General features: G+C 29.8%; 2 protein-coding genes across 3 annotated transcripts; both read right to left on the bottom strand.

Moving 5' to 3' along the window:
- Nucleotides 1-909: 909 nt before the first annotated feature.
- Nucleotides 910-4,315, bottom strand: LOC116769133 (uncharacterized). The gene is made up of 5 exons (XM_032660160.2): nt 4,069-4,315; nt 3,183-3,464; nt 2,472-2,683; nt 1,945-2,094; nt 910-1,224 (listed from the first exon to the last, which is right to left on the bottom strand). Exons 1-5 carry the CDS (start codon nt 4,076-4,078, stop codon nt 1,138-1,140), a joined length of 741 nt encoding a protein of 246 aa, XP_032516051.1. The 5' UTR covers nt 4,079-4,315; the 3' UTR covers nt 910-1,137.
- A 5,003-nt stretch (nt 4,316-9,318) lies between these two features.
- Nucleotides 9,319-21,647, bottom strand: LOC116769262 (uncharacterized). 2 transcript variants are annotated; one of them, XM_032660303.2, is made up of 8 exons: nt 13,596-13,800; nt 13,334-13,437; nt 11,500-11,610; nt 10,532-10,612; nt 10,317-10,439; nt 10,170-10,244; nt 9,952-10,099; nt 9,319-9,570 (listed from the first exon to the last, which is right to left on the bottom strand). In XM_032660303.2, the coding sequence occupies exons 4-8, from the start codon at nt 10,586-10,588 to the stop codon at nt 9,401-9,403; spliced, it is 573 nt and encodes a 190-aa protein (XP_032516194.1). In that variant the 5' UTR covers nt 10,589-10,612; nt 11,500-11,610; nt 13,334-13,437; nt 13,596-13,800; the 3' UTR covers nt 9,319-9,400. The 2 variants fall into 2 exon arrangements, 1 of the variants encoding a protein (XP_032516194.1); XR_009753923.1 differs by lacking the exons at nt 9,319-9,570; nt 9,952-10,099; nt 10,170-10,244; ... (2 more) ...; nt 13,334-13,437; nt 13,596-13,800 and adding exons at nt 14,870-15,019; nt 15,137-15,240; nt 15,421-15,482; ... (1 more) ...; nt 18,221-18,335; nt 21,450-21,647 and having other exon boundaries at nt 11,504-11,610.
- Between the last annotated feature and the right edge of the window lie 2,128 nt (nt 21,648-23,775).

The raw sequence follows: 23,775 nt of genomic DNA on the forward strand, positions 1-23,775 counted from the left end.
AGTAATCCTGGATCGTGTCTCCTCCATTTTACACGACACTAGCAGAATATACTGTGCACGTCTCTGCCGTGCATGTATGAAGACCATATTTAAAGCAACCTAAACCGAACACATTTTTCGATTGAAAACAATGTTTTTATTGGAAAATTTACTTTTAAATTAACACTATGTCATCAAAATGATCGACACGAGTCATTCAAAAAAAAAACGTCAGTTTAAAAAAAAACGTTCGGTTAATTTTTACGTCTTGCGCTATGATTGGTTCAACTGTAAATGATGGAATTGGCGGCGAACGAATAAAATTTAACATTTCAAAGTGTGGAGGTTCTTATTTCTAATGACTACGGTATTTACTTAGTGCTTAGAAAAAGTTCACTTCTTTATTTGTGACCTTCATAAGAGAAAAACAAAAAAAAACACATTCATTTATTATTTACGTAATTACCAGGTAGGTACCTACAATTTTTTTGTTGTGGTTTGTCTTATACATTAACGTATTGTTTAGCCATGATAATTGCCTTTTTAATTAATCACATATCTAGTTTCATTTTTCTGTTGTTTTTTCTTACATGCTAATGTTTTTTTAATATGTTTTTTTTACTTGATTTCGTTGTTACATTTGGACTGCTATGCGAGTCCTCTTCTAGTGTGGACTGATGGAATCTTCATTCACACTTCATTTTGGGATATTTGGGTTCAGTTTTTCTAATTTCATTATTACCCTCAAGGTTTTCTTACATAAAGTGAATAGAGTCAAAATAAATAAGTTTAAAAGACATATATACAATAAAGTTAAGTATAGCTGCATTTACTTGTCTAAACAGTGACTACAACTAAGTGTAAACTTGTATGCTTGTTCATTTTTCATGAACATATCTTTCAATTATCAATCTTGCAATCAAAACACAATTCTCCATAAAAACACTTTAATACAAAATAAACAGTTTATTTAAAATGCAACAATGTTTTAAATCGTAGAAAAATTACAAAATAACATCTTTTGCTTATCCTAAGATTAACAATAGGAATAAACGAGACTATTACAGTGTCTCAGTACTTTACAAACCGCATATTAAAAGAAATAATACTTTAAAACAATAGCAAAATTCAGATAAATAATAAATTCTTTTTAAATAACTAAACGGTGCATAGTATTTCGTATGTCTTATGAGAAATCTCTTTTCCGGCGAATGAAACATACATAGCTCTGTGGCTCGGGTGGACCTGTGAAATATGAATATTAAAATCCAAATCAGTTAATACAACTTAATGTGTATCAGAAATATGAAAAAAAAATAATTTTGAAATTGATTATGGAATTAATGATATGAAATATATGAAATTTAGTCATCTGTCACTTCAAAATGACTCGCTCTTGTGATTCAATTAAATGCCAACACTCCTTTATCACTACTTCTCTTTGTCTTTATTATAAGACGAGTGCAGCACTGTATACATAATTTTAACATTACTGCCTTATAAAATAAAATGATAACTGTAGTAAATTGTTAGATATTCAATAGTTTGTAAATAAATAAATAAAAAATAAGTATATGTTAATAATAAATTTGTATAAGTAAAGTAAAATAATAAAGTTTATTTCTGTCTAAATAAAATTATAGAGATCTGCAGTCATGCACATATCTGAAAAAATTACTAGATACTAGTGAAGTATATTCATATTATGATATTTTTGTTTATTATAAACTTAAAAAAAAAGACTTATTTTCTTGAACATATGACAACTTTTTAGTACAATAAACTACATAGACCAAGTCATATACATGCATTCCTACCCATTTGTTTATTACTAATGTTAATGTTGCCATATTGAATAATAATGTATTTAATGTTAAATTTGTACATACATAAACAAATTGTAAGGGTGCAAGAATATAATATTAGTAAAATTTATTTTATTAAATATAGTATAAATTGTCTTACCTTTCCTGGTGTGAGTGATCCCTGTTCTCTGGCTCTTCCCACATACAAGGGTTCACCTTCAGAAGTATTACCAGCAACTATAGCATTTGGGGGTATTGAACTTTCACAGCAATCAACCCAACGGATACATTCTGGACGAGCACATAACACCTGCAAATACCAACAAACATACATAAATAACAGTAGAATTAAATATCAATAAAGTAGTTTTGGAATATTCAATACAGATTTCAAAGAAAAGAATGTAGGAAATCATTAATAATTTGTTGCTTGTGTTCACACTGGTGATTAAAAAGCACAAAAATGTTATTCTAATATTGACATATGTAGAATTTTTTTATTAATAATTGTAAACTCTCAGAATTTTATTTTACAATTCAATATATAAAAATAAAATAAAGAGCGTTTGTGTTTGATTTTGATTGTATTTAACACGATTTCATCTTCTGATTTTAAAGTCTTGGTTCTAACATCAAAAACAACAACAAAATTGGACAAAACTAAAGTATATTTTATTGATTAAATACCTCAATATTATGAACTGCATTTTCAGCACCACCCCAGGGCACATAAGCGGCCTTGTGCTGAATGGCAAGTTTACCAGGTATAAGATCACCTTCAAATCTGGCCCTTATGACCCATAAAGGACTATGGTCATATCCTTCATAGCCAGCAACAACTGCTCGGTTACCAAACATATGGGCCTCATTTGGAGTTGTTGGAATCCATTCCACTACAGCTGGATAGTAAAAATTGTTATAATCATTATATTGCGGATATTGATACATTTTTTTCAAGATAATAAAATATATGACCGACTATAAACCCTTGAAGAGGTAAAATGCTTTTGTCCATATAAATATTATCAATACAAATAAATACTCAATAAATGAGTGATGTCATCAAGATAAGTAATTATGTATTTTAAATGATAAAAATGTAACTTGTTTTGTTTTATTGGAATAATATCTTGAGTATTGGAACCCTGCTTATCAACTACTAATTGTGGACATCATCAAATAATCATTACATACCAAACTCATTATCTACCATAATAGAGAATTAATTGAAACAAAAATTGTAAATTCACATATAAAACTTGAAAACACCTTATTTAAAATTATTGTTTGTCTATTGAAATTATAGGAATGTTTATTTAATAGTTCTGGACTATATCATGTAAGGTAATCTGTTTATTAAAAGGATACATATATCACTTTACAGTGAGAATAACTTACGCTCATATGATGGTTGAGGAGCAACATTAGGGAATCCTTGGTAACCATAATTTGGAGGTGCTGCTGGTGCTCCTGGATAGGACATCGCTGCAGGCGGCAACTGGCCTGGCAGAGGTTGTGTAGGATAGACTACAAAGCCAGGCTGGTATGGAAATTGGGGATTTTGCCCACTTGGATATCCAGGGATCGCCTGGACAGGTGAGGCATTTGTTGGGTTGTAAATTTGAGGGTAGATTTGATTTTGAGGTGGAGGATATTGAGGTGGGTTACCCCCATATGGATCTGAAATTGTATGATAAGGAAGGTGATAATCTTTAAATAAATTTAAGAATTTACTGATTTTTTGAGAATAATAAACTTATAAGAGTTAAGTATATTAATTAGGAATATCTAAAACATTGATTACAGTGTTTATTAAGCCATCTTTATTGACTATTTGTAATGAAAACAGTTTCAAATATAAAATTTGATACATAAAAACAAATTGACTTGAATAATTATGTCAAAAACATTTTATCAGTGAAACTTAAGAAACAGTAGTTCTAAATTTATACTTAATATTGTTTGAGAAATATATAACTTCAGTTGCCTATATGTTTATAATATAATCTAGTATTAACTGAAAAATTAATAACATTTTGAGCCTACTAATAGATGAAATTATAATAATGACATGTTATTCTTAATTAGATAAGTAATATGGAATGCATTTATCTATAGTGATTAAAATTATTAAATAAGTGAAATCCAATACAAATATGGTGTAACAAAGTAATGCCTTGTGTCGGATAATGTGGTGACTATACAGTTAACTGATTCACTATCTGAGATTAATGAGTAAATCGAAACATTTATGTAGCACACATTATTGAAAAGGTTTACTTACATCCAGACATAGTTGAAAGTTGAAAACCGAAGTTACGAAAGAGCTAATAAGAAAATCTAACTTTTAATGCTTATATAGGTTAAACGTAGTTAATTCACTACTCTTTCTCCACTTTCGTGGACGTTGCTCTTAATATTGTCAGTATAAGAGAGACAGCTACTAAACTTTTATGCAGTCAATTCTACCAATATAATGGAAGAAAGTACAAACACAACACTGAACGGTATATATTTCAACAATGTTCTTTTCCGTCAAAAATATTTCTCCGTCATTCATACGTCAAAGTTGGGACAGGCTAAAAATAAAAAAAAGATATTTGTTATTGCACTTTATATTTTGTTGCATAATCAATGATATCAAAACAATCATAACATGAATATAATTTTAGTGTGATATCCTTTTCTTTTTGTTTTCATGCATATTGCACACTTTCCTATATTAAACTATTTTAAATGTTTCACAGATAATTTAAGTTACGATTGGATTGAAATAGTTATTAACGAAATAAAAAAAAAAAAATTGATAGAAAAGCAAACTAGAACTGAAAAATAGAATTTACTATTTACTAATCCGATGTTTTCAAATTTATAAAGATCGATAGTAAGAAAACTTCGCTATTAAAATGCAAATATTATGAAGCATAATAAGGTGATCTTTAAATTACTACTGGTACTTGTCTAGGACTTTAGAAAACAATTTATAAAAGTATATGGTAGTAATTTAATTTTTTTTTATCACTATATTAAATGTCTCGTTACCTCCCGCCGCAGAGTAAGACTAAAAGGAAAGCCGCCCGGCTTAATAGCCAAGGCCAATACGATAGTGACAATAATTTGTTTCAACAGCTCGTGTAAAATTTATTTTCTAAATCATTCGTACAAGTGAACTAGCATATTTGAATTTATTATGTATTTTTTTTATTGACCCCACTTTTTCCATAAAATCTTGTTCATAAAATTTTCTTGGGGTTTATATCATCGGCTCCAAACCTTCTTACAAACTTTTCTAAATTTAGATATAGCGAGATGGTTTCTGGTTCCTAGCAATAAACAAGTTCTATAATAAGAAATGAAGGAAAATTGACTTACCACTACTGTTACTATTCTCTTGTATAAGAATGTGACCGTGCACAGCTATATTATTTTTAGATCTAATGGATATTTATGTAAAGTCATATTTATACTTAGTTCCCGAAATATTATTTTTAATTTCCTAATAACTAACTGGCAATATTATGATAACTTTTTAGGGACTTCGTTCCCATAGACTTAAGGAAATGGACAATTTCCAAGTATTTTTATTCTTATTAAGATATTTGTTAAAATTAAACTGAATTTTTGGAGTTCGTTAACTCTTTTTCGGTGTTGTTTAAGTGCCCATATTATGTATGTAGACAAATATGTTGAGAATAAAGCCTTGAATTAGACAATTGGTAAATTATGTCAAATCACTGTTAATTTATTTAATTATTATAAATCATTAATGTATCACTATGTTCTCATTAATTTATAGAATCTTAACTAAATCAAGACCAGGAAAAACGTTTTAAAATGGTACTTACACACTTACACAATTAAGAATCGTCACATTACATACGAAGCTGTCTAAGCAGTGAGACTAAGCAAATTTATGGTAAGCGTACCTACTAATATAACTGGCGCTTTCACATTTTTACTGCGAACATATATATTCATATAGTAGGTACACAACATTCTATAATATACGGTCGCGTTATGTTTTTAGCTTTTTATGGGATATTTAAGAAAATTCGAGTAATAATTTACATAAAAATATATTTTTTTTATGTGATACTTGTGACTATAAGAACTATAAGACGGAAATAATATTTGATCAGAAAAAAATTTTTTTTTATTTAAATAGTTACTATCAAATTACTTTGATTATGATAGTTTTTCCTTTTTCATATCGTGTTTGTATATATTTCAAAATAACTGTTATATTATTGTATTTTATGTAGAATTTACCTTATACTTGATAACTTATGACATCAAAAACATCAAGATCTTGAAAGCCTAAGATAGGACTTGGAACTCAAGTTTCAGAACAATAAGATTTCTTGGTATGGAATATACATTGATTTGATTCCTTGGCTCTTCTTTCTCTCGGTTTTCAACTTATTGGTAACTAAGAATTGTTTAAAAGCAAACTGGTCAGTCTTTTAAAAAATTCTAGTCTCGTTGTTTTATACACTATGAAAAGTGCACGCAATATTTCTCTGATATAATTTCTCCGCGCAACAGACAATTAAACGCATTTCGAACCTCCATGCTTTCTTTGTACATCTTTTTTGTATGGAATATGCATTGATTTGATTTCTTGGCTCCTCTTTCTCTCGGTTTTCAACTTATTGGTAACTAAGAATTGTATAAAAGCAAACTGGTCAGTCTTCTAAAAAATTCTAGTCTCGTTGTTTTATACACTATGAAAAGTGCACGCAATATTTCTCTGATAGAATTTCTCCGCGCAACAGACAATTAAACGCATTTCGAACGTCCATGCTTTCTTTGTACATCTTTTTTGTATGGAATATGCATTGATTTGATTCCTTGGCTCCTCTTTCTCTCGGTTTTCAACTTATTGGTAACTAAGAATTGTTTAAAAGCAAACTGGTCAGTCTTCTAAAAAATTCTAGTCTCGTTGTTTTATACACTATGAAAAGTGCACGCAATATTTCTCTGATAAAATTTCTCCGCGCAACAGACAATTAAACGCATTTCGAACCTCCATGCTTTCTTTGTACATCTTTTTTGTATCCAAGCGAAGCAATGTTCATTTCTCCTCCACAGATAAGGATTGGAACAGTTAGTCTGCGTGTGTGTTCTAAAATCTACGGCTTCATTTCCACTGCTTATTAGGTGCAATAATAGTCAAGAAATATTCTGCCGATAAATAATTATATAAAAAGTTATTAGATTAATATTATATCAGTACCAATACTTTTATAATGCCCTCTTTTCTCCCGAACAAGTGAAATGCAAAATTCTAACGTTGCTTAAAACGTCTGGCACAATTTAATTAACGAAAAACGCAAGCTGTTACACTGTTTAAAGATCGTTGCCGTCCGACGATCTTTAAAAAATAATTTTAAGGCAGGTGAGAAATAACAAATGAAGGGTGCTTAAATACGGTTTACATAGTTTCGAACTTCAATATTACATAAATTATTTCTATTCTAAAACTTTACACATACTTAGGTTTAATATTATTATTATATTTCTTAAAAATGTATATTCCATTAATATACTTTCTTTTCAGCTAACCTACATAAAACATGAAAGGGTCTTAAAGCATATTGATTTTTACATTATGAACGTGCGACGTGACGACGAAATAGATACTTAAGAACCACTTTATAAGCGAAAATGGAATAATATAAAGTACTCATCAATTTTTAAAGTAAAGTAATTGTACTTATGCAGGTTTTGCTGTCAGTGGTCTTTACGATCTGAAAGGAGTGACAGCGTTTCTCATAACTATAGTGTGTTAAGATTATGTTGATTTCCAGGAACTGCAGTCATTAAATTTACTAATAAAAAGTTCATTAACAGCAACAAACCCCTATTTTATATATTATCTACAGCTTTTTATTTGTTTTCGAGGTACATACAAAGTTGTTTTCCAGCTTATAAATTTGGTTAGGTAATATATCTCTTAATAATACTTGACAAAGATATATGTCGAAGTAGGAAGCACTTTGTCGTTTCTTAAAAGAGTGACGTATAACTGACGTCATCGATGACTTTATTCTTGACAGTCATCAGGCTCCGAGGTATTTAAGGTAACCCCATAGAAGGTTTGATGAATCCCTTACTTCGAAGAGGTCCGTAGCCTGCTACGGCTTGTGCGAGACTCTCTGTAATCTTTTTTTTAGTTTCGTTTTGTCTATTGCTGTTAGCTCTATTGGCTGTTACAGCGTCACCGGGAGAGGTGGGTGGCCCGATGTGACCAACCCGTTTAATTCGGGCCCGAAGTACCCGACAGGTGTGCGCCTGTGCCAAGGGTGCCTCTAAGAGGCCGGACCTCGGCTTAGAACGTCGTTGAAGTGGAGGATGGCATCGGAAGATGGAATTGCGTGACGCCCCTCGACGGCAGATGGCCCGAACGACGTGTAAGAAACGGGACCTCGTTTTCGCTGGCGAAGGCGGTGTGTTAGTGTAAATGTTGTCTTGGTGTGTCTTGAGGACATTTATGTCTGTACTGTCGGTCATATGTTTATTGTCAGGGTCCAGGAGGGGTGTCTGGGACGCCTAATATAAACTACTAGTAGCCATTAGCTTTAATCGCTCCCACGGCACTCAACATGTCCGCGTGCTGGCACATTGCCGTCGGAGGCCCTCAGCTTGGCAGCGAATCTCTGCACCTCCGCGGGGTCTATGAGACTCGCGATGTCGCAGACTACCTGCAGGCAAGGCCGATTGCCGGTGTTTGCATGGGTGCCTGTGGGTCCTGTGTGGCCTCAGGGGCCTGAGGTGCCTTAGGGGCCTGGGTTGCCTGAGGGGCTGTCGGTTCGCTTGTAACGCTAGGCTTTTGCCAGGCGTTAGTTGCAGGGGAGGGGGCAGCAGGGATGGGAGCCTTTGCGAATGGCCATATAACTGATATCGGTGGCATTGCCCCGGGATGGAGCGGTTTCGCGGGAGCTCTATTTGCAAGCCCGACAAGCAAACGGATGTTAAATTGTAAATTTAAGGATATTCCTTTTATCTTTGTCCTTGATGACTTTATTTAAATTGTTAATGAAGTAGAGTCAAATAAAATTTCTCTATTTGAACATATATTCTGGGTTACAAAAACTTATTCTATTTGATTCATTATATGTATATATATATATATATATATATATATATATATATATATATATATATATATATATATATATGTATATATATATATATGTACATTTTATTTACTATTGAAATGAGAGAATTTGGGCGCTGTAAACTTTTATCAGATCTAGATAAAAAAAACTACCTAGAAATAAGTATTATAACGTAAAAAGGTTTTTGAGGATCCATGGATGTTTGTTATACTTTAATACATAAAGTTTTTAATAAACTTCATATGAATATAAGTGTATAATTAGAGTAACACAGATTATAATAGAAAAAAGTTTGGTACATTTGTCAATGTTATTAATAACTCGATAACCGGTCTCAGTATTGGCAGAGCTGTAGACAAAATTTGGGGTAAAATATTGAAGTCATCTCACTTCCAGTTAGAAAAAAAATTGAACACACTAAAATAAATATTTATTTCAATAAAACTATACTAATAATAGTCCAATATAACGAAATAAATATATGTATAAATGTATTCATAAGTTATTATAAAAATGTTGTATAATTAGGATTGTGTAGGAGATGACTCGTCCTGCAAAGTCGATCATAATTTTTAATGTGACAGGACACACTTGCGCGGATAATTCGAGACGCCTCGCTTTAACCAGCGCCAACATAATTGATATTTGACTCCTTTGTTCTGGATCTATAAGCGCATTAATTATTATTACGTCAATCAACCTTACTTCTGATTTACCAAGTATACTTTTTATTATAATTTTTGTTGTATTCAAAAATTAATTATAATTAGTAAAAAAAGGTACGATACGTATACTAAAATTTAATATATTATTTATTTAGGTTGCGTAACGTACGAGAGTGTAAGTTATAAAGTAGAATTAGATTTTCAGAATTAATTACCTATTTATAAACTTACAGATGTCAAAAACAAAATAAACTCGACAATATTTTTAATTTTTTTTAGAAATATTACTGTTAATAGATATCGTTAAAAAAAATGGCACAACTCATTTAAATTGAAACATTAGTTGAAAGTTAGGAAAAAGATCCGATTAATTATTTTTACCCAATTCATGATGAACCAAACAGTGCATTAGAATATGTAATGTTTTTCGCCTTCCTTCAATAAACAAATCGCTGAATGTGGCTATGAACAATGGTCGAAGGTTTATAAAAATGTAATAATATATGTCAGTATTTTTCGTATCATTGTTCTAAAAAAATAAAAGTTTATCATACAATTGATAATTTTTTCCTTTAAAAATATTTGCAATCACAACATACCTTTAATGATGGACTTATCAATCTACATATTGCAAGGAGAGTCGATAAAAGCCAACAGTTGAACATAAATAATATCTATGAAAGAAATAAATGTAAAGTTTTTCATACATAGAAAATATTAAAATCAAATTGTTCTTATAATAATACCTGCTTTGCATAGATATTGTTGAATAGATGGATACAATCGCAAATTTTATCATATATTTGCATGAGTTGAAACCAACAATAGCCGTTGTTAAATTTTGCGTAGCACGAATCGCTGAACAATTTCTGGAACAACATTAAATATCGAATATTTTGAAAGCATTGAGAATGAATATTTGTATTAAAATTCTATTAATAAGTGGAAAAATTCTGCTTACCTTTATTATACATGTTGTGAGATCATCGCTGAAGACGATTTCTTTTGAAGGTGACATTCTCCCGACTTTTCTCAAAAGAACCTTGTTGAAATTTAAGAATTGTACATAAATAATAATTGCATACGACACACAGTTGACGCCTTGTAAGAGAACGATTAAAAACGTGAAGTAAGTTATTGTACTTATTAAATTGAAACTTATGAGCCACGTGCAACATACAACAATTATAACGATTACAACAAGACAAATTGAAAGGATCCTCCGCTTGATAAACAGTTTCTTGGATTGATTGAAATGGCCATCAACTTCATCCATCTTTTTGAAAATTTTTATAAAGTCCCCGCTGTTGCAAAAGGATGTAACGAAAATATCGTATATCAGTTCTGTACATTGTAGAGCAGTAAAAGTTTTAGCTATAATTGTCAAAGGAAGATCAGTTTTTGTCTCTCTCCAAGTTACTCTTTGTCTTATAATAATAATGGCTGTTAGAAAAATGGTTATAATCAATATACAATATAACCTGCTCCAAATATTGACCTTACTTATGCCACTTTTCGTATATCTAATAGCATTCATTGCTACTAATGATGAAAAATAAGAAAGAGGCTTAAAAGCTTTTGACAAAGAGGGATATTTTGGTATCTTCCTATCAGTTTTGTTAAGTGTAACGGTAAAAATGCTACTACTATTTAAATTAGGTAAATGATTATCCGATTTTATAATAAAGTCTCTTTCGTACAACATTTTTTTATTGTATTTTCTTTGAAGTCTTGGAATAGAATAAGCCATAGCTGAGGATTGGTATTTTTTTTTAATTGATTAAAAAAAAAGTGGTGATGATTTTTTTATTCAAGTATGATTATATGTGTTATTTGATGACTATTATTAATACTGTGTGTTAATTACTTAACAAGTAAATATAGATAAAAAAGAATACATCAATAGAATATTAGAAAATAATGGAATACCTTATGGCTTTTTGTGTAGTAAATTCAATCTTGTACTGGTTATATTAGTTAACTTCCAGTACACCGATAGAAAATTTTTGTCTTTAATCTTGAATGTCTTCACTAAGTCCACTAAAAAAAGTTTTAAAAATTGATTTCTTGACAGGTCTTAAATTTTTCTACGAATATTAAATAATGAATATAAATTAATTATAATAAATTAGTTGACTTTCTTATGTTATGCATTTGAACACTGTGCCGTCAGATACCTTGGTAATTATAATAATAACACAAGGTAACACTGAAAAAGCAATCCGCTTAATTTTAGCTAATTTATTAGGTTGTACCCATGCTGGTAACGAATTGATAGGTGGGTAATAGTCGTTTATTTGTGTAGATTTTTATAATACATCGTTTTTTTTATTTGAAAAATTTTTCCATCATTGAATCCAGTAAGGGTAGTGCTTAAGTGCGTAGTTGGCATTCATGTCATAAAAATTGTATATAAAAGTGATCATTCGTGTATAGGCTGAAGACCCTCTACAGGAGGAGATATTCGCCGGGGTATACCGATATCAGGCGGATGTTCGGGCCAGCAGTAGAGGAAACTGCGTTTCCCGGAAAACGGGCTGATAGGGGCGATTCACCCCCACTTCGATCGGTAAATCATCCAACACCACTGAGCACTCATGTTCCGTCTTGTGCAGGCACTAATAGGGCATAGATACTTCAGCTGGTATCTGCACAAGATCACTAGAAAGGAGGTGACCCCCGCCTGCTACCACTGTGACAAACCGATGGACATTTCGCGTCATACCCTGGAGGAAAACCCTTCATGGGCCTGCTAACGTACAGAGTGCAGACTAGCAGTGAGTAGTGTTGGGTCGCAGTTGCCACATTTCGTAACCGTAGGGTAATCGTTAGTTGTTGTAGTGGGTAAATCGGCACAAAGGGGGGAAAGCACATACCCACTTGCATGGTTGTCAGGAATCCACCTAAACTATCCCAGTCATCGCGCCTGTCTGGGTGGTATTCATATATGGTATGCGGTGATACATTTGTTTACGTTAAAAAAAGATGAATTTTAAATATTAAATTATTATCAGATAAAGTCAAAATCTTGCGGTGTGAGTTATTCATTTTATCTTTAAATATGTTTTCATTGTTCCGTAACAATTACGATTGTGCATTATTTATAATTTAGTGTGGTGCAACCTCGCAATACTTTTCATCTTCAAATTATGTCGAAAATTCCGGATTTTCTCAGATTAAAATATATATATATTTTTTAAATCGTCTATTGAAGATGTGTGTATTATAGTTTTTTAATAATTTATTTAACTGTCATAAAATACATAACGTCATTCATTACCTAGTCTACGAGATCAGTATCTCAACTAGGATATTATGTTTCTATGAGACATTAAGGAACTCTGGGTAAATTAAATTGGATTCTACAATTGACCACTAGATGATAGTAATATTTTTATAAACTGTTAGTTTACATATAAAAATGCTGCAATAGGCGGTCATTGGAGAATAAATACAAAATTCGCGTTAATTAACCGAAGTCCGAGGGCAAATTAAATTGGTTTCTATTTAATTGGAACAATACCAACAACAAAAACAACAGTAAGTTAAATAAATATCAACATATCAGCAATTTGATAAAAATACAGATAGGCTGATTCATTATTAAGCACATGTTTTTAATTTTACTTATATGTTAATTAATGTATTATTACTACAATAAAAATACATGCCAAATAGCCATAACAATTTATACTATTTATATTAGTTTCAAATAGGCACAGAAAACCTCTTAAGGTTTAAAATGAAACAGTGCTATACTTACCGCTTACGAAATGGAAACTACCCATTATTATTATTAATAATATCAAGAGAAGACCGGCTGCTATCAGAATGCTTATAAATTGACAAAGCAAGTTACAAATGCAACTGAAATAACACAAGCTGGATATAAAAAAATTGCTCATGGGATTCCATACGTCTACTATATATTTATATTTAAAAACAAACGTAAAGACATTTGTATGATTTTAAGGTGTAATTATATTGTTATTTTCATTCAATGTGCATACATATAAAATACGAACCACATTTCTCAGGTATTCCCGAGTAGACGATACCAAGGTCTCACAAAATTAAGAGATCATTGACGGTGTTCAATAGGTACTTGAATATAGAAATGGCTTTTTTAGCATAACACAATTCGATATCAATAATTCACAACTATTAGTTACGACTATATTATCAAAGATATAAAACAATTTATGCTTTCAAAATGAAATTTGAAGTATATATGTAAAAACGATGTCCTTTAATGTCATAATCAAGATGATAGAATTTGACAACAAAATGTATTGAAACTTATTTTTAAATTAAATACTAATGCTTCCCCTATTATTATTCTTACCATACACCAAAATATTTGTTTTAGAATTGCTCAGACAATTTCGTTGTAATTTTTTTATTTACGCCATGAAGTGAATGAATATAAGTTTTACAGCTTTTGGTTAAATTTATATTAATAATAAATATTTAGTCTTTTTTTCATAATAAATAATGAATAATTAAATATGAAATCAAATTTATGGTATGTTTTGGATTCGTTATTGGTAATATTAACTCGAATAAAAATATGAATAGAAGCCCGGTTTTCTTGTACATTAAACATTTGCAGGTGTTGCACTTGCACATTATTTTTGTTATTATTGAAATTAAATAATGTATCAATTAGCTTTCAATAATAATATTGAGCTTAATATTTGAATTAAAACCACAATATATTATGTATATAGTATAAAAGTTTCACATTATTAAGATAATGAATATAATATGACCTAAGTTAAGAGGATGAATTAAGGATTCTTAATATTTATTCGTTGCATCATTTTACATGCAAATTTAAGTTATGTCTTTTCAGTGTCATAATAGGACATAAATAAAGAGGACAACAAAGATCTTCATGTAATTGTTATGAAATTTGTGATAGAATTATTTTTTTAGCTAAATACTATTGAAGACAGCATGGTTAGAATAAGGAGAATTTTTTGTAATTTCATTTATAAGGTTGTCATGGACTGGAAGGTCATTTCAATTTAGTTTAGTAGTTTGAAATAATAAAACGTAAACAACATTTCAACACTACAAAAAGTTGAAATAAATAATTCTTTAATAATCCCTTTGAAATTTGGAATACTTTTTTGTCAATGATATCATAGAATTAATGAAAAAAATCAAAGAGAAATAATTTCAGTCACCAAAATACTTAAAGAAACCTTTATACCAAGCTACTTAATAAAAATTCCCGAGATCGCTAAATTTCAAATAAGCCATTTATGAAACAAAGAAAATGAATTTCTCTTACATTCTTTACGTTCCATATTTTGCTCGCAGTAGGTATCGTATTCTATCTGCAAGACATTGTAATAAAAGTTTCTTCTTTCGTTTACTTCGTAAGTCATTTATGAATATCAGAATGTCGCATTTATTGGGTCCTACATCACCTTGTAAACAGCTAAAATAAATTCAATTAATTTTATAATTATCACCATGTGATCTCTAAGTTGCTCTCTGTTAGGTATAAATAGTATTAAATTGTGTGGAATAAGAAATATGTATAAATTTTGCTTACCCATCAAATCATTAGTGTATTTATAAACAAAATATCCAGCTCCGGCTAAAATAGCGACATATATCGCAGCTTGAACAGTTTGGAAACAAAAATTAAAAATGCAACTGAAAATATAGAGGTCTGTTACAAGCTATTATTATCTATATTACATTGAAAGTTAAAATGATGAATTTTAAAAGTCCAAAGAGGACTGTGTATTTACAAAGGATTATCGTATTTAAACTGGTAAAAGAGATTAACACTTGCCAAAAAACAGTTTCCGATTTGTGGGACTGTACACTTACCACATATTTTTCAACTATTTAGTTCTGACGTTGAATATCTTTTATATTCCCAAGATATCCAACTGTAAATAAATAAAAATATAAATTGAGTCTTGAAATTGAAATTACACAAGTGCTACTAGGTTAGAAGGGAAAGTTTCAGTTAATTCATTGCCATGCCATGCCTTAGTTTGTTCGTTATTATACAGAGTTTATTTGTAATCTAATATAATAATATAATATAGTAATCCGCGTACAAAAGAAAACAAAGTCACCATAACGAATTCATATCTTTGGATCTAATTCATTTGGACCCTGAATAACTTTTATTGCTTTAAATTTGCTATTAATATTTTATAGCCTGGTAGTTCATAGTTTACAGGACAGGTAGGAAACAATTCTAAATATTTACGAGGGATAAAAATGTTTTGATTCTTTCATTAGTCAATTTCCCTCTGGCATCTCAGTGTTCATTTATTACACTAACTGGATAGCACGTGACTAGCAATCGTCCTGATAGTAGGCGGACATGAAGCCTTGGGTAGTAAACGCACTACTCCAGTTATGAAGTTGCTTCTTTTCATTTTTATCTTGAAGGAACCCAAATTGTAAGTGGAATGAAACATAGACGCAGACAATCTGTTTCAATCCTTTACTGTATACATAAAGAAGGTAGTAGAATAACGCTTAGTCCAGTTGCGAGGCAGGCCTACAAATAAAGTGGGGAGGCAATCCGTGGTTCTCGTTCTTCGATCTGATCTCCAAAGTGGATCTAATAAAATACCGAGTGGCTAATAATACAATATTTGTGCTCAAAGCTGGTAAAGTGCTAAGATTTTCGTGAGTAGTCATTTAAATGAAACTAAGTTTTTCGGATAATACTACCTACTCGTTTTTATTAAATAATCCCAACAATTTGGTTTCTTTGCAGCAACCGTGTTTACAGGCAGGCGAGACAAAGGTACTTTAATCTCGAAGAAAATGAAGATATATTGTAATACTCACCCTCTGATTTGAGTCTCAGTTTTAAATCGAATCCAAAGAAACAAAAACTTGCAAGTTAATTTACGGAATAGTTTAATAAATATTAGCTTTCTCCAAATGTCAGAATGAAAATAGTGACACCTTTAAAGATTTATTATGTATATTTGTAAAGGTTTTATGTGGTTTACTTTTGAGAAGTTACAAATTAATAATACTTAATTTTATAAAATAAAATCAATTGTTACCATCAAGAAAAGAAGAAAATAATAAGGTTGTTTAAAATCTTTCTGGTATATTATAGTGTGATTAAAATGAAGCTCAATGATATATAGACTATTTAATAACGATAAAATGCTGCAAAAGATTAAAAAAAATAATTTAGTTCACACAATAACTTTTTCATTAAGATTATGTGAACCATTCAGAATATCGGTTTACAATGAATATTTTGTCTTATATCTCGTTTTATACATTGCTAAACTTGTTATACAAAAATTCTTGTAATGGGTATTTCAGGAATGTTCGTAAAAAGATTGAAGTGTAATGCACATAATCTTGCATTTTTTTTACGCAATAATATACATATTTATAAACTTAAAATATAATTTAGGCATGAGAAAATACAAACAATAGACTATGAATGACGTCACTTCATAATGTATCACAGGTTAACACAGCGCAAGAACTCATAACAACCTTGTGCTAGTACCATCCCTTTATAATAAAAATGCTCTCAGTTAATGCTCAATTATACATCTTGCATTTTTGTTATGCCTTCAACAATACTTATCGTTAAAATGCGACCATAAAATTTTAGATATAACCAAAATTACGGTGCTTTCTTTACATCATAAAAAGAAAAATCTAAAGAGGACTAATACATTGGTAGCAAAGATAAATTAAGAAAAAATAGTAAGATTACTTGAGAATTAAGTAGAACATAACAAATCATATTTGAATATAAAGAGCCTACTATTCATATAAATATAATAAAAATAGATATCATAAATATATCTATTATTAGCTACATTTAAATAAATAGTTCATAAGTAGTATTATATGCATACTTCCTCCTGGTAAGGTACTAATTATTATCAGAGATAATTTTGTTGAATAGGTTTTTTATAAGAAAATGCATTTGATCACCTTAAAGCTATACATGTAATGCATAAATCTATGTATGTAAAGCATGTTTAACGAGTTTAATAATTTTTAATTTGAAAAAACCATTATTAACTCGTCATACCCACATCTTCTTTAATAAATTAACTCTCTTATAAAGATGTTTTTTGGTGTTGACATAACGGCGACTTCACCTGGTTTAATGGACTGTATATAATGCAAAGGCACAATTAATCTAACTTAATTATTATTAAATCGTGATTCAGGTGTCAGTGACCCGCCGTCCCCGACAACAAACTATTCAGCGTATTGTTATTGCCACCGTCCTATAAAATAAAATAGTTCATTAAAAATGATAATGTAGTAATTGATTAAACTAATCTCTACATCTTCTTTACTCTAAATGTATAACATAAATAACAGTGATTATCTAGATGACTATTTTACAGTCAAAATCTAGAAATAGTAGTAATAGTAGAAATAGTAGTAGTCAGATTTAGAAATAGTAGTATTATATATAAAATCTTCCTAATTTAATAAATTTGTTATATTTACAAAAACTGGACAAGTTAAAAGATATCTAATTTTAATTAAATATATACAAAACATATATATTTTATTATTATAAAATTGCATAAAATATGTTTTAAAAATGGCTTCAATTCTATATCATCTGCAATGGAGGAACATTGAACATAAAACCATTATTCATTACCTCTTTGAAGATAACGCCAGTTTGCCACAAAATTATCAAGATGATTCCCACGATGATAATCAGGGATAGGAAGAAGCTAATAAGCTTACACAGCAAACTGCACACACAACTCAAACTGGAATAAAAATATAAAAAAACAGATTTAATAAGGAAGGCGTTTTTAAATGTTAATATGCATATAAGTTACGTCGAAAAAAAATAGTTAAGCACTGTTTTGGTTGTCATTCTTTAACAGACAAAATATACTACAATATATACTAATAATATGTGAACTATACTTTAAAGTTATAAAAATAAATTGCTTAAAATCTGAATTTTTATTCTAATACAAATATTCATGTATATAAATTATTAACCTGTATTAGTTTAAATATAAAGATATCTTTTGCATTGTGTCTCGAAAAAGCTGTTTGTAAATTGCCTATAAATTGTAAAAAAAAAGTGTAATCTTTAAAATTTGGGCTGGGTTATAAGAACTAAGCAGTCGAATTTTATGACTCGCTCGCATTATCACACTGATTTTAATTTATCTTATCAATATTTATTATCTTTTAACATGGAATGATTCAAAACGTGACCAAAGCAAATGTAATCTCGAAGGTAATAATTGATTTTTTTGATTTTCAATGTAGGTACCTTATCTTGTATCTTTCATTCCATAAATACAAATTTAAAAGACTTGGGAATAAACTTCGGGAAATATTTAAGCTACTTTATACTGTACGCGTACATATTATATACAAACATTTTAAAAATATAATTGCTTCGCTTGAATATGTCAGAATTTGTTTTATATGACCTAGTTGGATAGAATAGATCTTTAATAAGTTTACAACTTTAAATATAATAAAGAAAACGCTGTGGAAATATTTCCTGTTCTGATTTCTGTGAATCAATAATTAATATAATTTAATTTACTTCAATGTCATGAGCCTTATCAGTATATTTTATGAAGTAAATCTGTTTTATGTATCGTCGTTTTTGGTATGATTACCAAAGAGATATCAATTTTTCGAGTGTATTGTATCTATGTATGGAAATTCTTTAGTTGCAATCTGTGACCCACATAGCTTGAGAAATTTTATTTTGGCAGCTGTCCTCAGATTTTCTCTGATTCAAAAGTAACACTAAGTTCAAGCACTTCATTTGTTTAATTGCTAAATTACTTATCTAGGTATTACTACGATACAATAAGACCTATTATGAAATAAATTTAATTAAAATTTACTTGTATAATTAATATGTCTGATTATGATAAAAATTAACAATCATTTGGACATTAAAATAAAATATAATAAACTAGCTTTTGCCCGTGACTCCGTCCGCGTGAAAATCAGACTTGTTTTCGGCCACTACGGCCACTGAATCCAAACTGCAATTCATGGTTCTTCCCTTGTGGTTTCAGGATAGGGATTTTGATTCGAGATTTGGGATAGGGTTAAATGGTAAGATACGTTTTTCTCCAGAGCTCCATCTATCTATATACTAAAATTCACAAATCAGTTCAGCGGTTTAGCCGTGAACACGTAATAGACAGACAGACAGAGTTACTTTCGCTATTATAATATAAGAAGAGGTACTATTCTAAGACCTTAAGATTAATATTAGGTACATTATGATGTATCAATTCCAAGCGTCTTATACTCCTGTTAACTTCTAAATGAAATGCCTGATTGGGATGAAACAACAAGAATTGTACTTCTACATAAATGCCCTTAAAAACATAATGTTTCATTAGGGTAAGGATTAATATTTTGATAAAAATTTAACGTAGTGTCTTGCTTCAGACAATTTAATAAATTTTTTTGAACAGTAAAATTGGATATGACAACACTATGATAGTTAGATATTAACTTTCCACGACATTTTTCTATATCTTAATAGGACCTACAAACCCGTAGTACATTATTTTGTTATATTGTCAATAGTTTTTGCAGTGCACGCATAAATAGGTTTTCGATTTTACAGCTTGGGTCACTAAGTAGCAACTTACTTACGGATCTCAAATTTTTGAAAATTAAATATAGCTTATTAGCTAAATTTTTGAAAATTAAATATAGCTTATTAGCTATATTTAATTTTCAAAAATTTGAGGGCTATTATTGAAGGGCTATTGCCCTTCTCGATAAATTTTCTGTCTAACACTGAAAAAAATATTCAAATCAGACAAATTGTTCTTGAGATGAGAGCGTTTAAACAAACAAACAAACTCTGCAGCTTATTAGTACATATTATTTCTAATTTAAATAAATCTTAAACATAGGAAAAAAGTGATATAAGATCAGAAGATTTTTATTACAATTTTGTACAATGAGAATATCATTGAACTGAATGATATTTCCAACCTTGTTCAGATAAGACACAAAGAACATATTTCAATAGAACCTTAATCGTTTGAAAAGAATTTTAACGTTTGCTTTATAAGCTGAGTAAAAATATGATGAGTTTTGATATTTAAAAATAACCGAACGATCAAATTGACAAACAGATTTGTTGCAAATAATGTTGGTGGGTAGGTCGGTATGCTAAGGACACTTTATCTGATAGTAGAATATTGATTGATGTGTACCAGATAAACGTAGTTTTTATTTTCTTTGAAATTTTCGATAGCGAATTTTTATCTTTTAGCTCAAAAGTACTATTTTACCAAAAATAAACCAAAGACTTGTTATGTATTAGTATAGATTGAACAACATTTTTTACTCTTCCTCTCATACTATCACACAAAAAAAAACTTTTAAAGATAGAGTTAACAAAAAAAGGCAAAATATTACTGATTTTATAAATCAATATTTATTGTTCTAAGCCAAAATGGTTACTAGATAGGAAATAATAATCTCATCCTTATTAGAAAATAACTTTGTGTAACAAAATATACATTGAGATGTATTTCGGATACTTAATTAAATTGTCTTAATAGTGAACACAATAATAAACAACGAGAACACAAAACGCTCTGCCACACGGAAGGGGCACGTACCAAACTAACAGCTATACAACTATTACCACAAAACGAAAGAGATGCAAGATCGTCTGGCTTGTACCAGATTTCTCCTTCAACCATTTTGTTTTTCCATCATTGTGTTACAACATATTGTAAATAAATGCAACACATAAAGTACATGGCTTTGATATTAACTATGCATAACATTATTCAACATACACGCCCCTTATTTCTTCATCATGATTTAAGAATAGAACAAAACAGTAAATAATTCCACAAACTCACCACATTATTACTGCTATGTCACGTGCACCGACTTATAACAACTGAGAGTGACTAAAAGGTTTGGCGCGCTTTTTAAAATAATAGATTCAGGTAGATAAGATAAGATGTTATCGATTTTTATAAAACGCACAAATGCTTTTAAAATATGTATAAACAAAATCACGTCATTATTACTCACTTAAAAGTACCTTAAAATATCCGTTTATTACAAATATAATTATTTCTTAGTGCTGCATTTAAGTAATCAAGCATATTGATTCGTATTATCGTGATAATGCTTTGATTAGAATTAGGAACTAGAACGGAATGAGAATGATAAGATGAATTAAATTAAAAATGGGGCAATTTCTAAATAGTTTCTCATTTAACTTTATAAACTATAACACATGAATATCCTCCAGTAATATCGTATCCAACTTTTGTAATATTTGTCTTACTGAAGTTTAAAGTGCTATGCAAAAGTATGAATGCTATAAAATTTACTGGAATTGTCTTTATATGCGAACGAGGTCAGAAATATCTAATGCCTGTAAAATATTGTGTTTTTAGTAGAATGGAACATTAATGTTAAATTACAATAAATATTTTTTTTCAGACGATTATCCTAATTTAATGTAAAGAAACTATTCATTTATTATATTATATTTATTTATTATATTATATATTAAGTACAATTAAATATTATTTCCTACTCAAACTGTGGTCATTTCTGATGCTATTCGTTACGGAACTTGTTTTTTTATACATTCAGGTAGTATTTTCGCATTCTGTATATCACAAAAAGTGCTTTGTGATGTTCCAGAATAAAACAGGAAGAGAAAAATACAGAAGTTATTAGGTTCAAAAAAATGGAAACTCGTTGGAACAGAATAGTTACACTATATCCACGACGAAACCGTCGGGATTGTAATAAAAAAGTTTTGTATATTTTTTTAACTTTTTCCATTAGACCGCATTCCCTGGAGAGGTCGTTCGCGTGAGAATGAGCAATTTCCTCCAGACTGCTGCGATTGCGATCTGGCTTCCTGTCTGAGCAGCGATTTTAAAATTTATGGAATTGCCTCACATTAAACCAAGTATAAGAACAAACATGATTTTAGCGTCCTAGAAATAAAACAGTATGTTTGCGTGTCCTAAATCATGAATTCGGGTACTTAAGTTAATAAAATAAAATAATTCCACATAACGGCAATATAATTAAGATCACAAAACGTAATAGTATATTTTTTATTCAAAGCATATTCGTGAAACTCTAAATGCCTTTCGTTCAGACATGTACAAATTGAAAATCTTTAAAGCAATCGAATATTCTCGAGACTATAAATCAGGTGTGATTGGGATCGGCAGTAAGACTAGTGAACAATATGTCTGGATAACGAACCCAATTGTGTTACTCAATGCACCTGTGAATTGTCTAGAAACCACCATCATGCATAATGGACTTGTATTGAATCTTTTTATTTTTGAAAGTTATCATATGTATATCATAACCAATTTAGATTAATGAAAACGTAAAGGATTTTTTACTTATATAACATTATTAAACGGTGTACTATTATGAAGCTTAAAAATGTTGTATAAGCCTAGAGTAGAGAGAAATGATTACAAAATTTTCAAAAACATTACATAAAAGTACCTTAAGTTATAATTTTAATAGTAGTTACTAAAATATTTAAAAATTTTGATTTGACCATAACAAACGGATCCATAGTGGAAAATGGAGACAGGCTTGTTGTAATTGAAAATCGAAGTTTATGAAAATATTTATTAAAATGTAAAATCAATTTTGAAAGTTTAGAAATTTCTCTAGCGTCCGAACAGCGAATAAATGAAAAAGGACTCTTCACAGAAAAAGGGATTGACTCGAAGAAAACTTGAACCTCTACCATCCAAGACTTCTTGATTGCACACCCGCTTGAAAATTTCCAGTAAATACTTTTATTGCTCTAAGAAAAGTTCGTCACTGAAAATTGAAAATGGATTGCTACTTCTTGGTTTTTCAATTGCTAATAACATTTATGTATATTATAAGTTAGCAAATGATTAATTCGTGTAAATATTAGCGAACGCGTGAGCGATATTCGTTTATTTATCAATTAGCCACATTGATATCTATTATTTTGTACTGTCATACGTCATGAGAAGTCAACTCGCTTTCGATTCGCTTATTATTAATTATTCGAATTCGATTTCGCTTAGAATGAATTATTACGAGTATTTATAAATTAAAAAATATTTTCTTGTCAAATTAAACTGTGGATCATTAATGACTGACAAAATATTTCAACTATTTCTACTTTTGATAGAAAATAAAATGTTTAGGTCA

This window comes from Danaus plexippus, chromosome 5 (genome assembly GCF_018135715.1).
Source record: "Danaus plexippus chromosome 5, MEX_DaPlex, whole genome shotgun sequence".
Taxonomy (NCBI): Eukaryota; Metazoa; Arthropoda; class Insecta; order Lepidoptera; family Nymphalidae; genus Danaus; species Danaus plexippus.

Bases quoted from the DNA above. Each gene is read 5' to 3' on its own strand.
- LOC116769133 (XM_032660160.2), bottom strand. The intron at 2,684-3,182 runs GTAAGTTATTCT...TTTACTATCCAG, and splicing joins TCCTCAACCATCATATGAGC to CTGTAGTGGAATGGATTCCA. The intron at 1,225-1,944 runs GTAAGACAATTT...CATATTTCACAG, and splicing joins GATCACTCACACCAGGAAAG to GTCCACCCGAGCCACAGAGC.
- LOC116769262 (XM_032660303.2), bottom strand. From the start codon at position 10,588: ATGTCACCTTCAAAAGAAATCGTCTTCAGCGATGATCTCACAACATGT. The intron at 10,440-10,531 runs GTAAGCAGAATT...ATGTTGTTCCAG, and splicing joins TCACAACATGTATAATAAAG to AAATTGTTCAGCGATTCGTG. The intron at 10,100-10,169 runs GTATGTTGTGAT...TTATTTTTTTAG, and splicing joins TGATAAGTCCATCATTAAAG to AACAATGATACGAAAAATAC.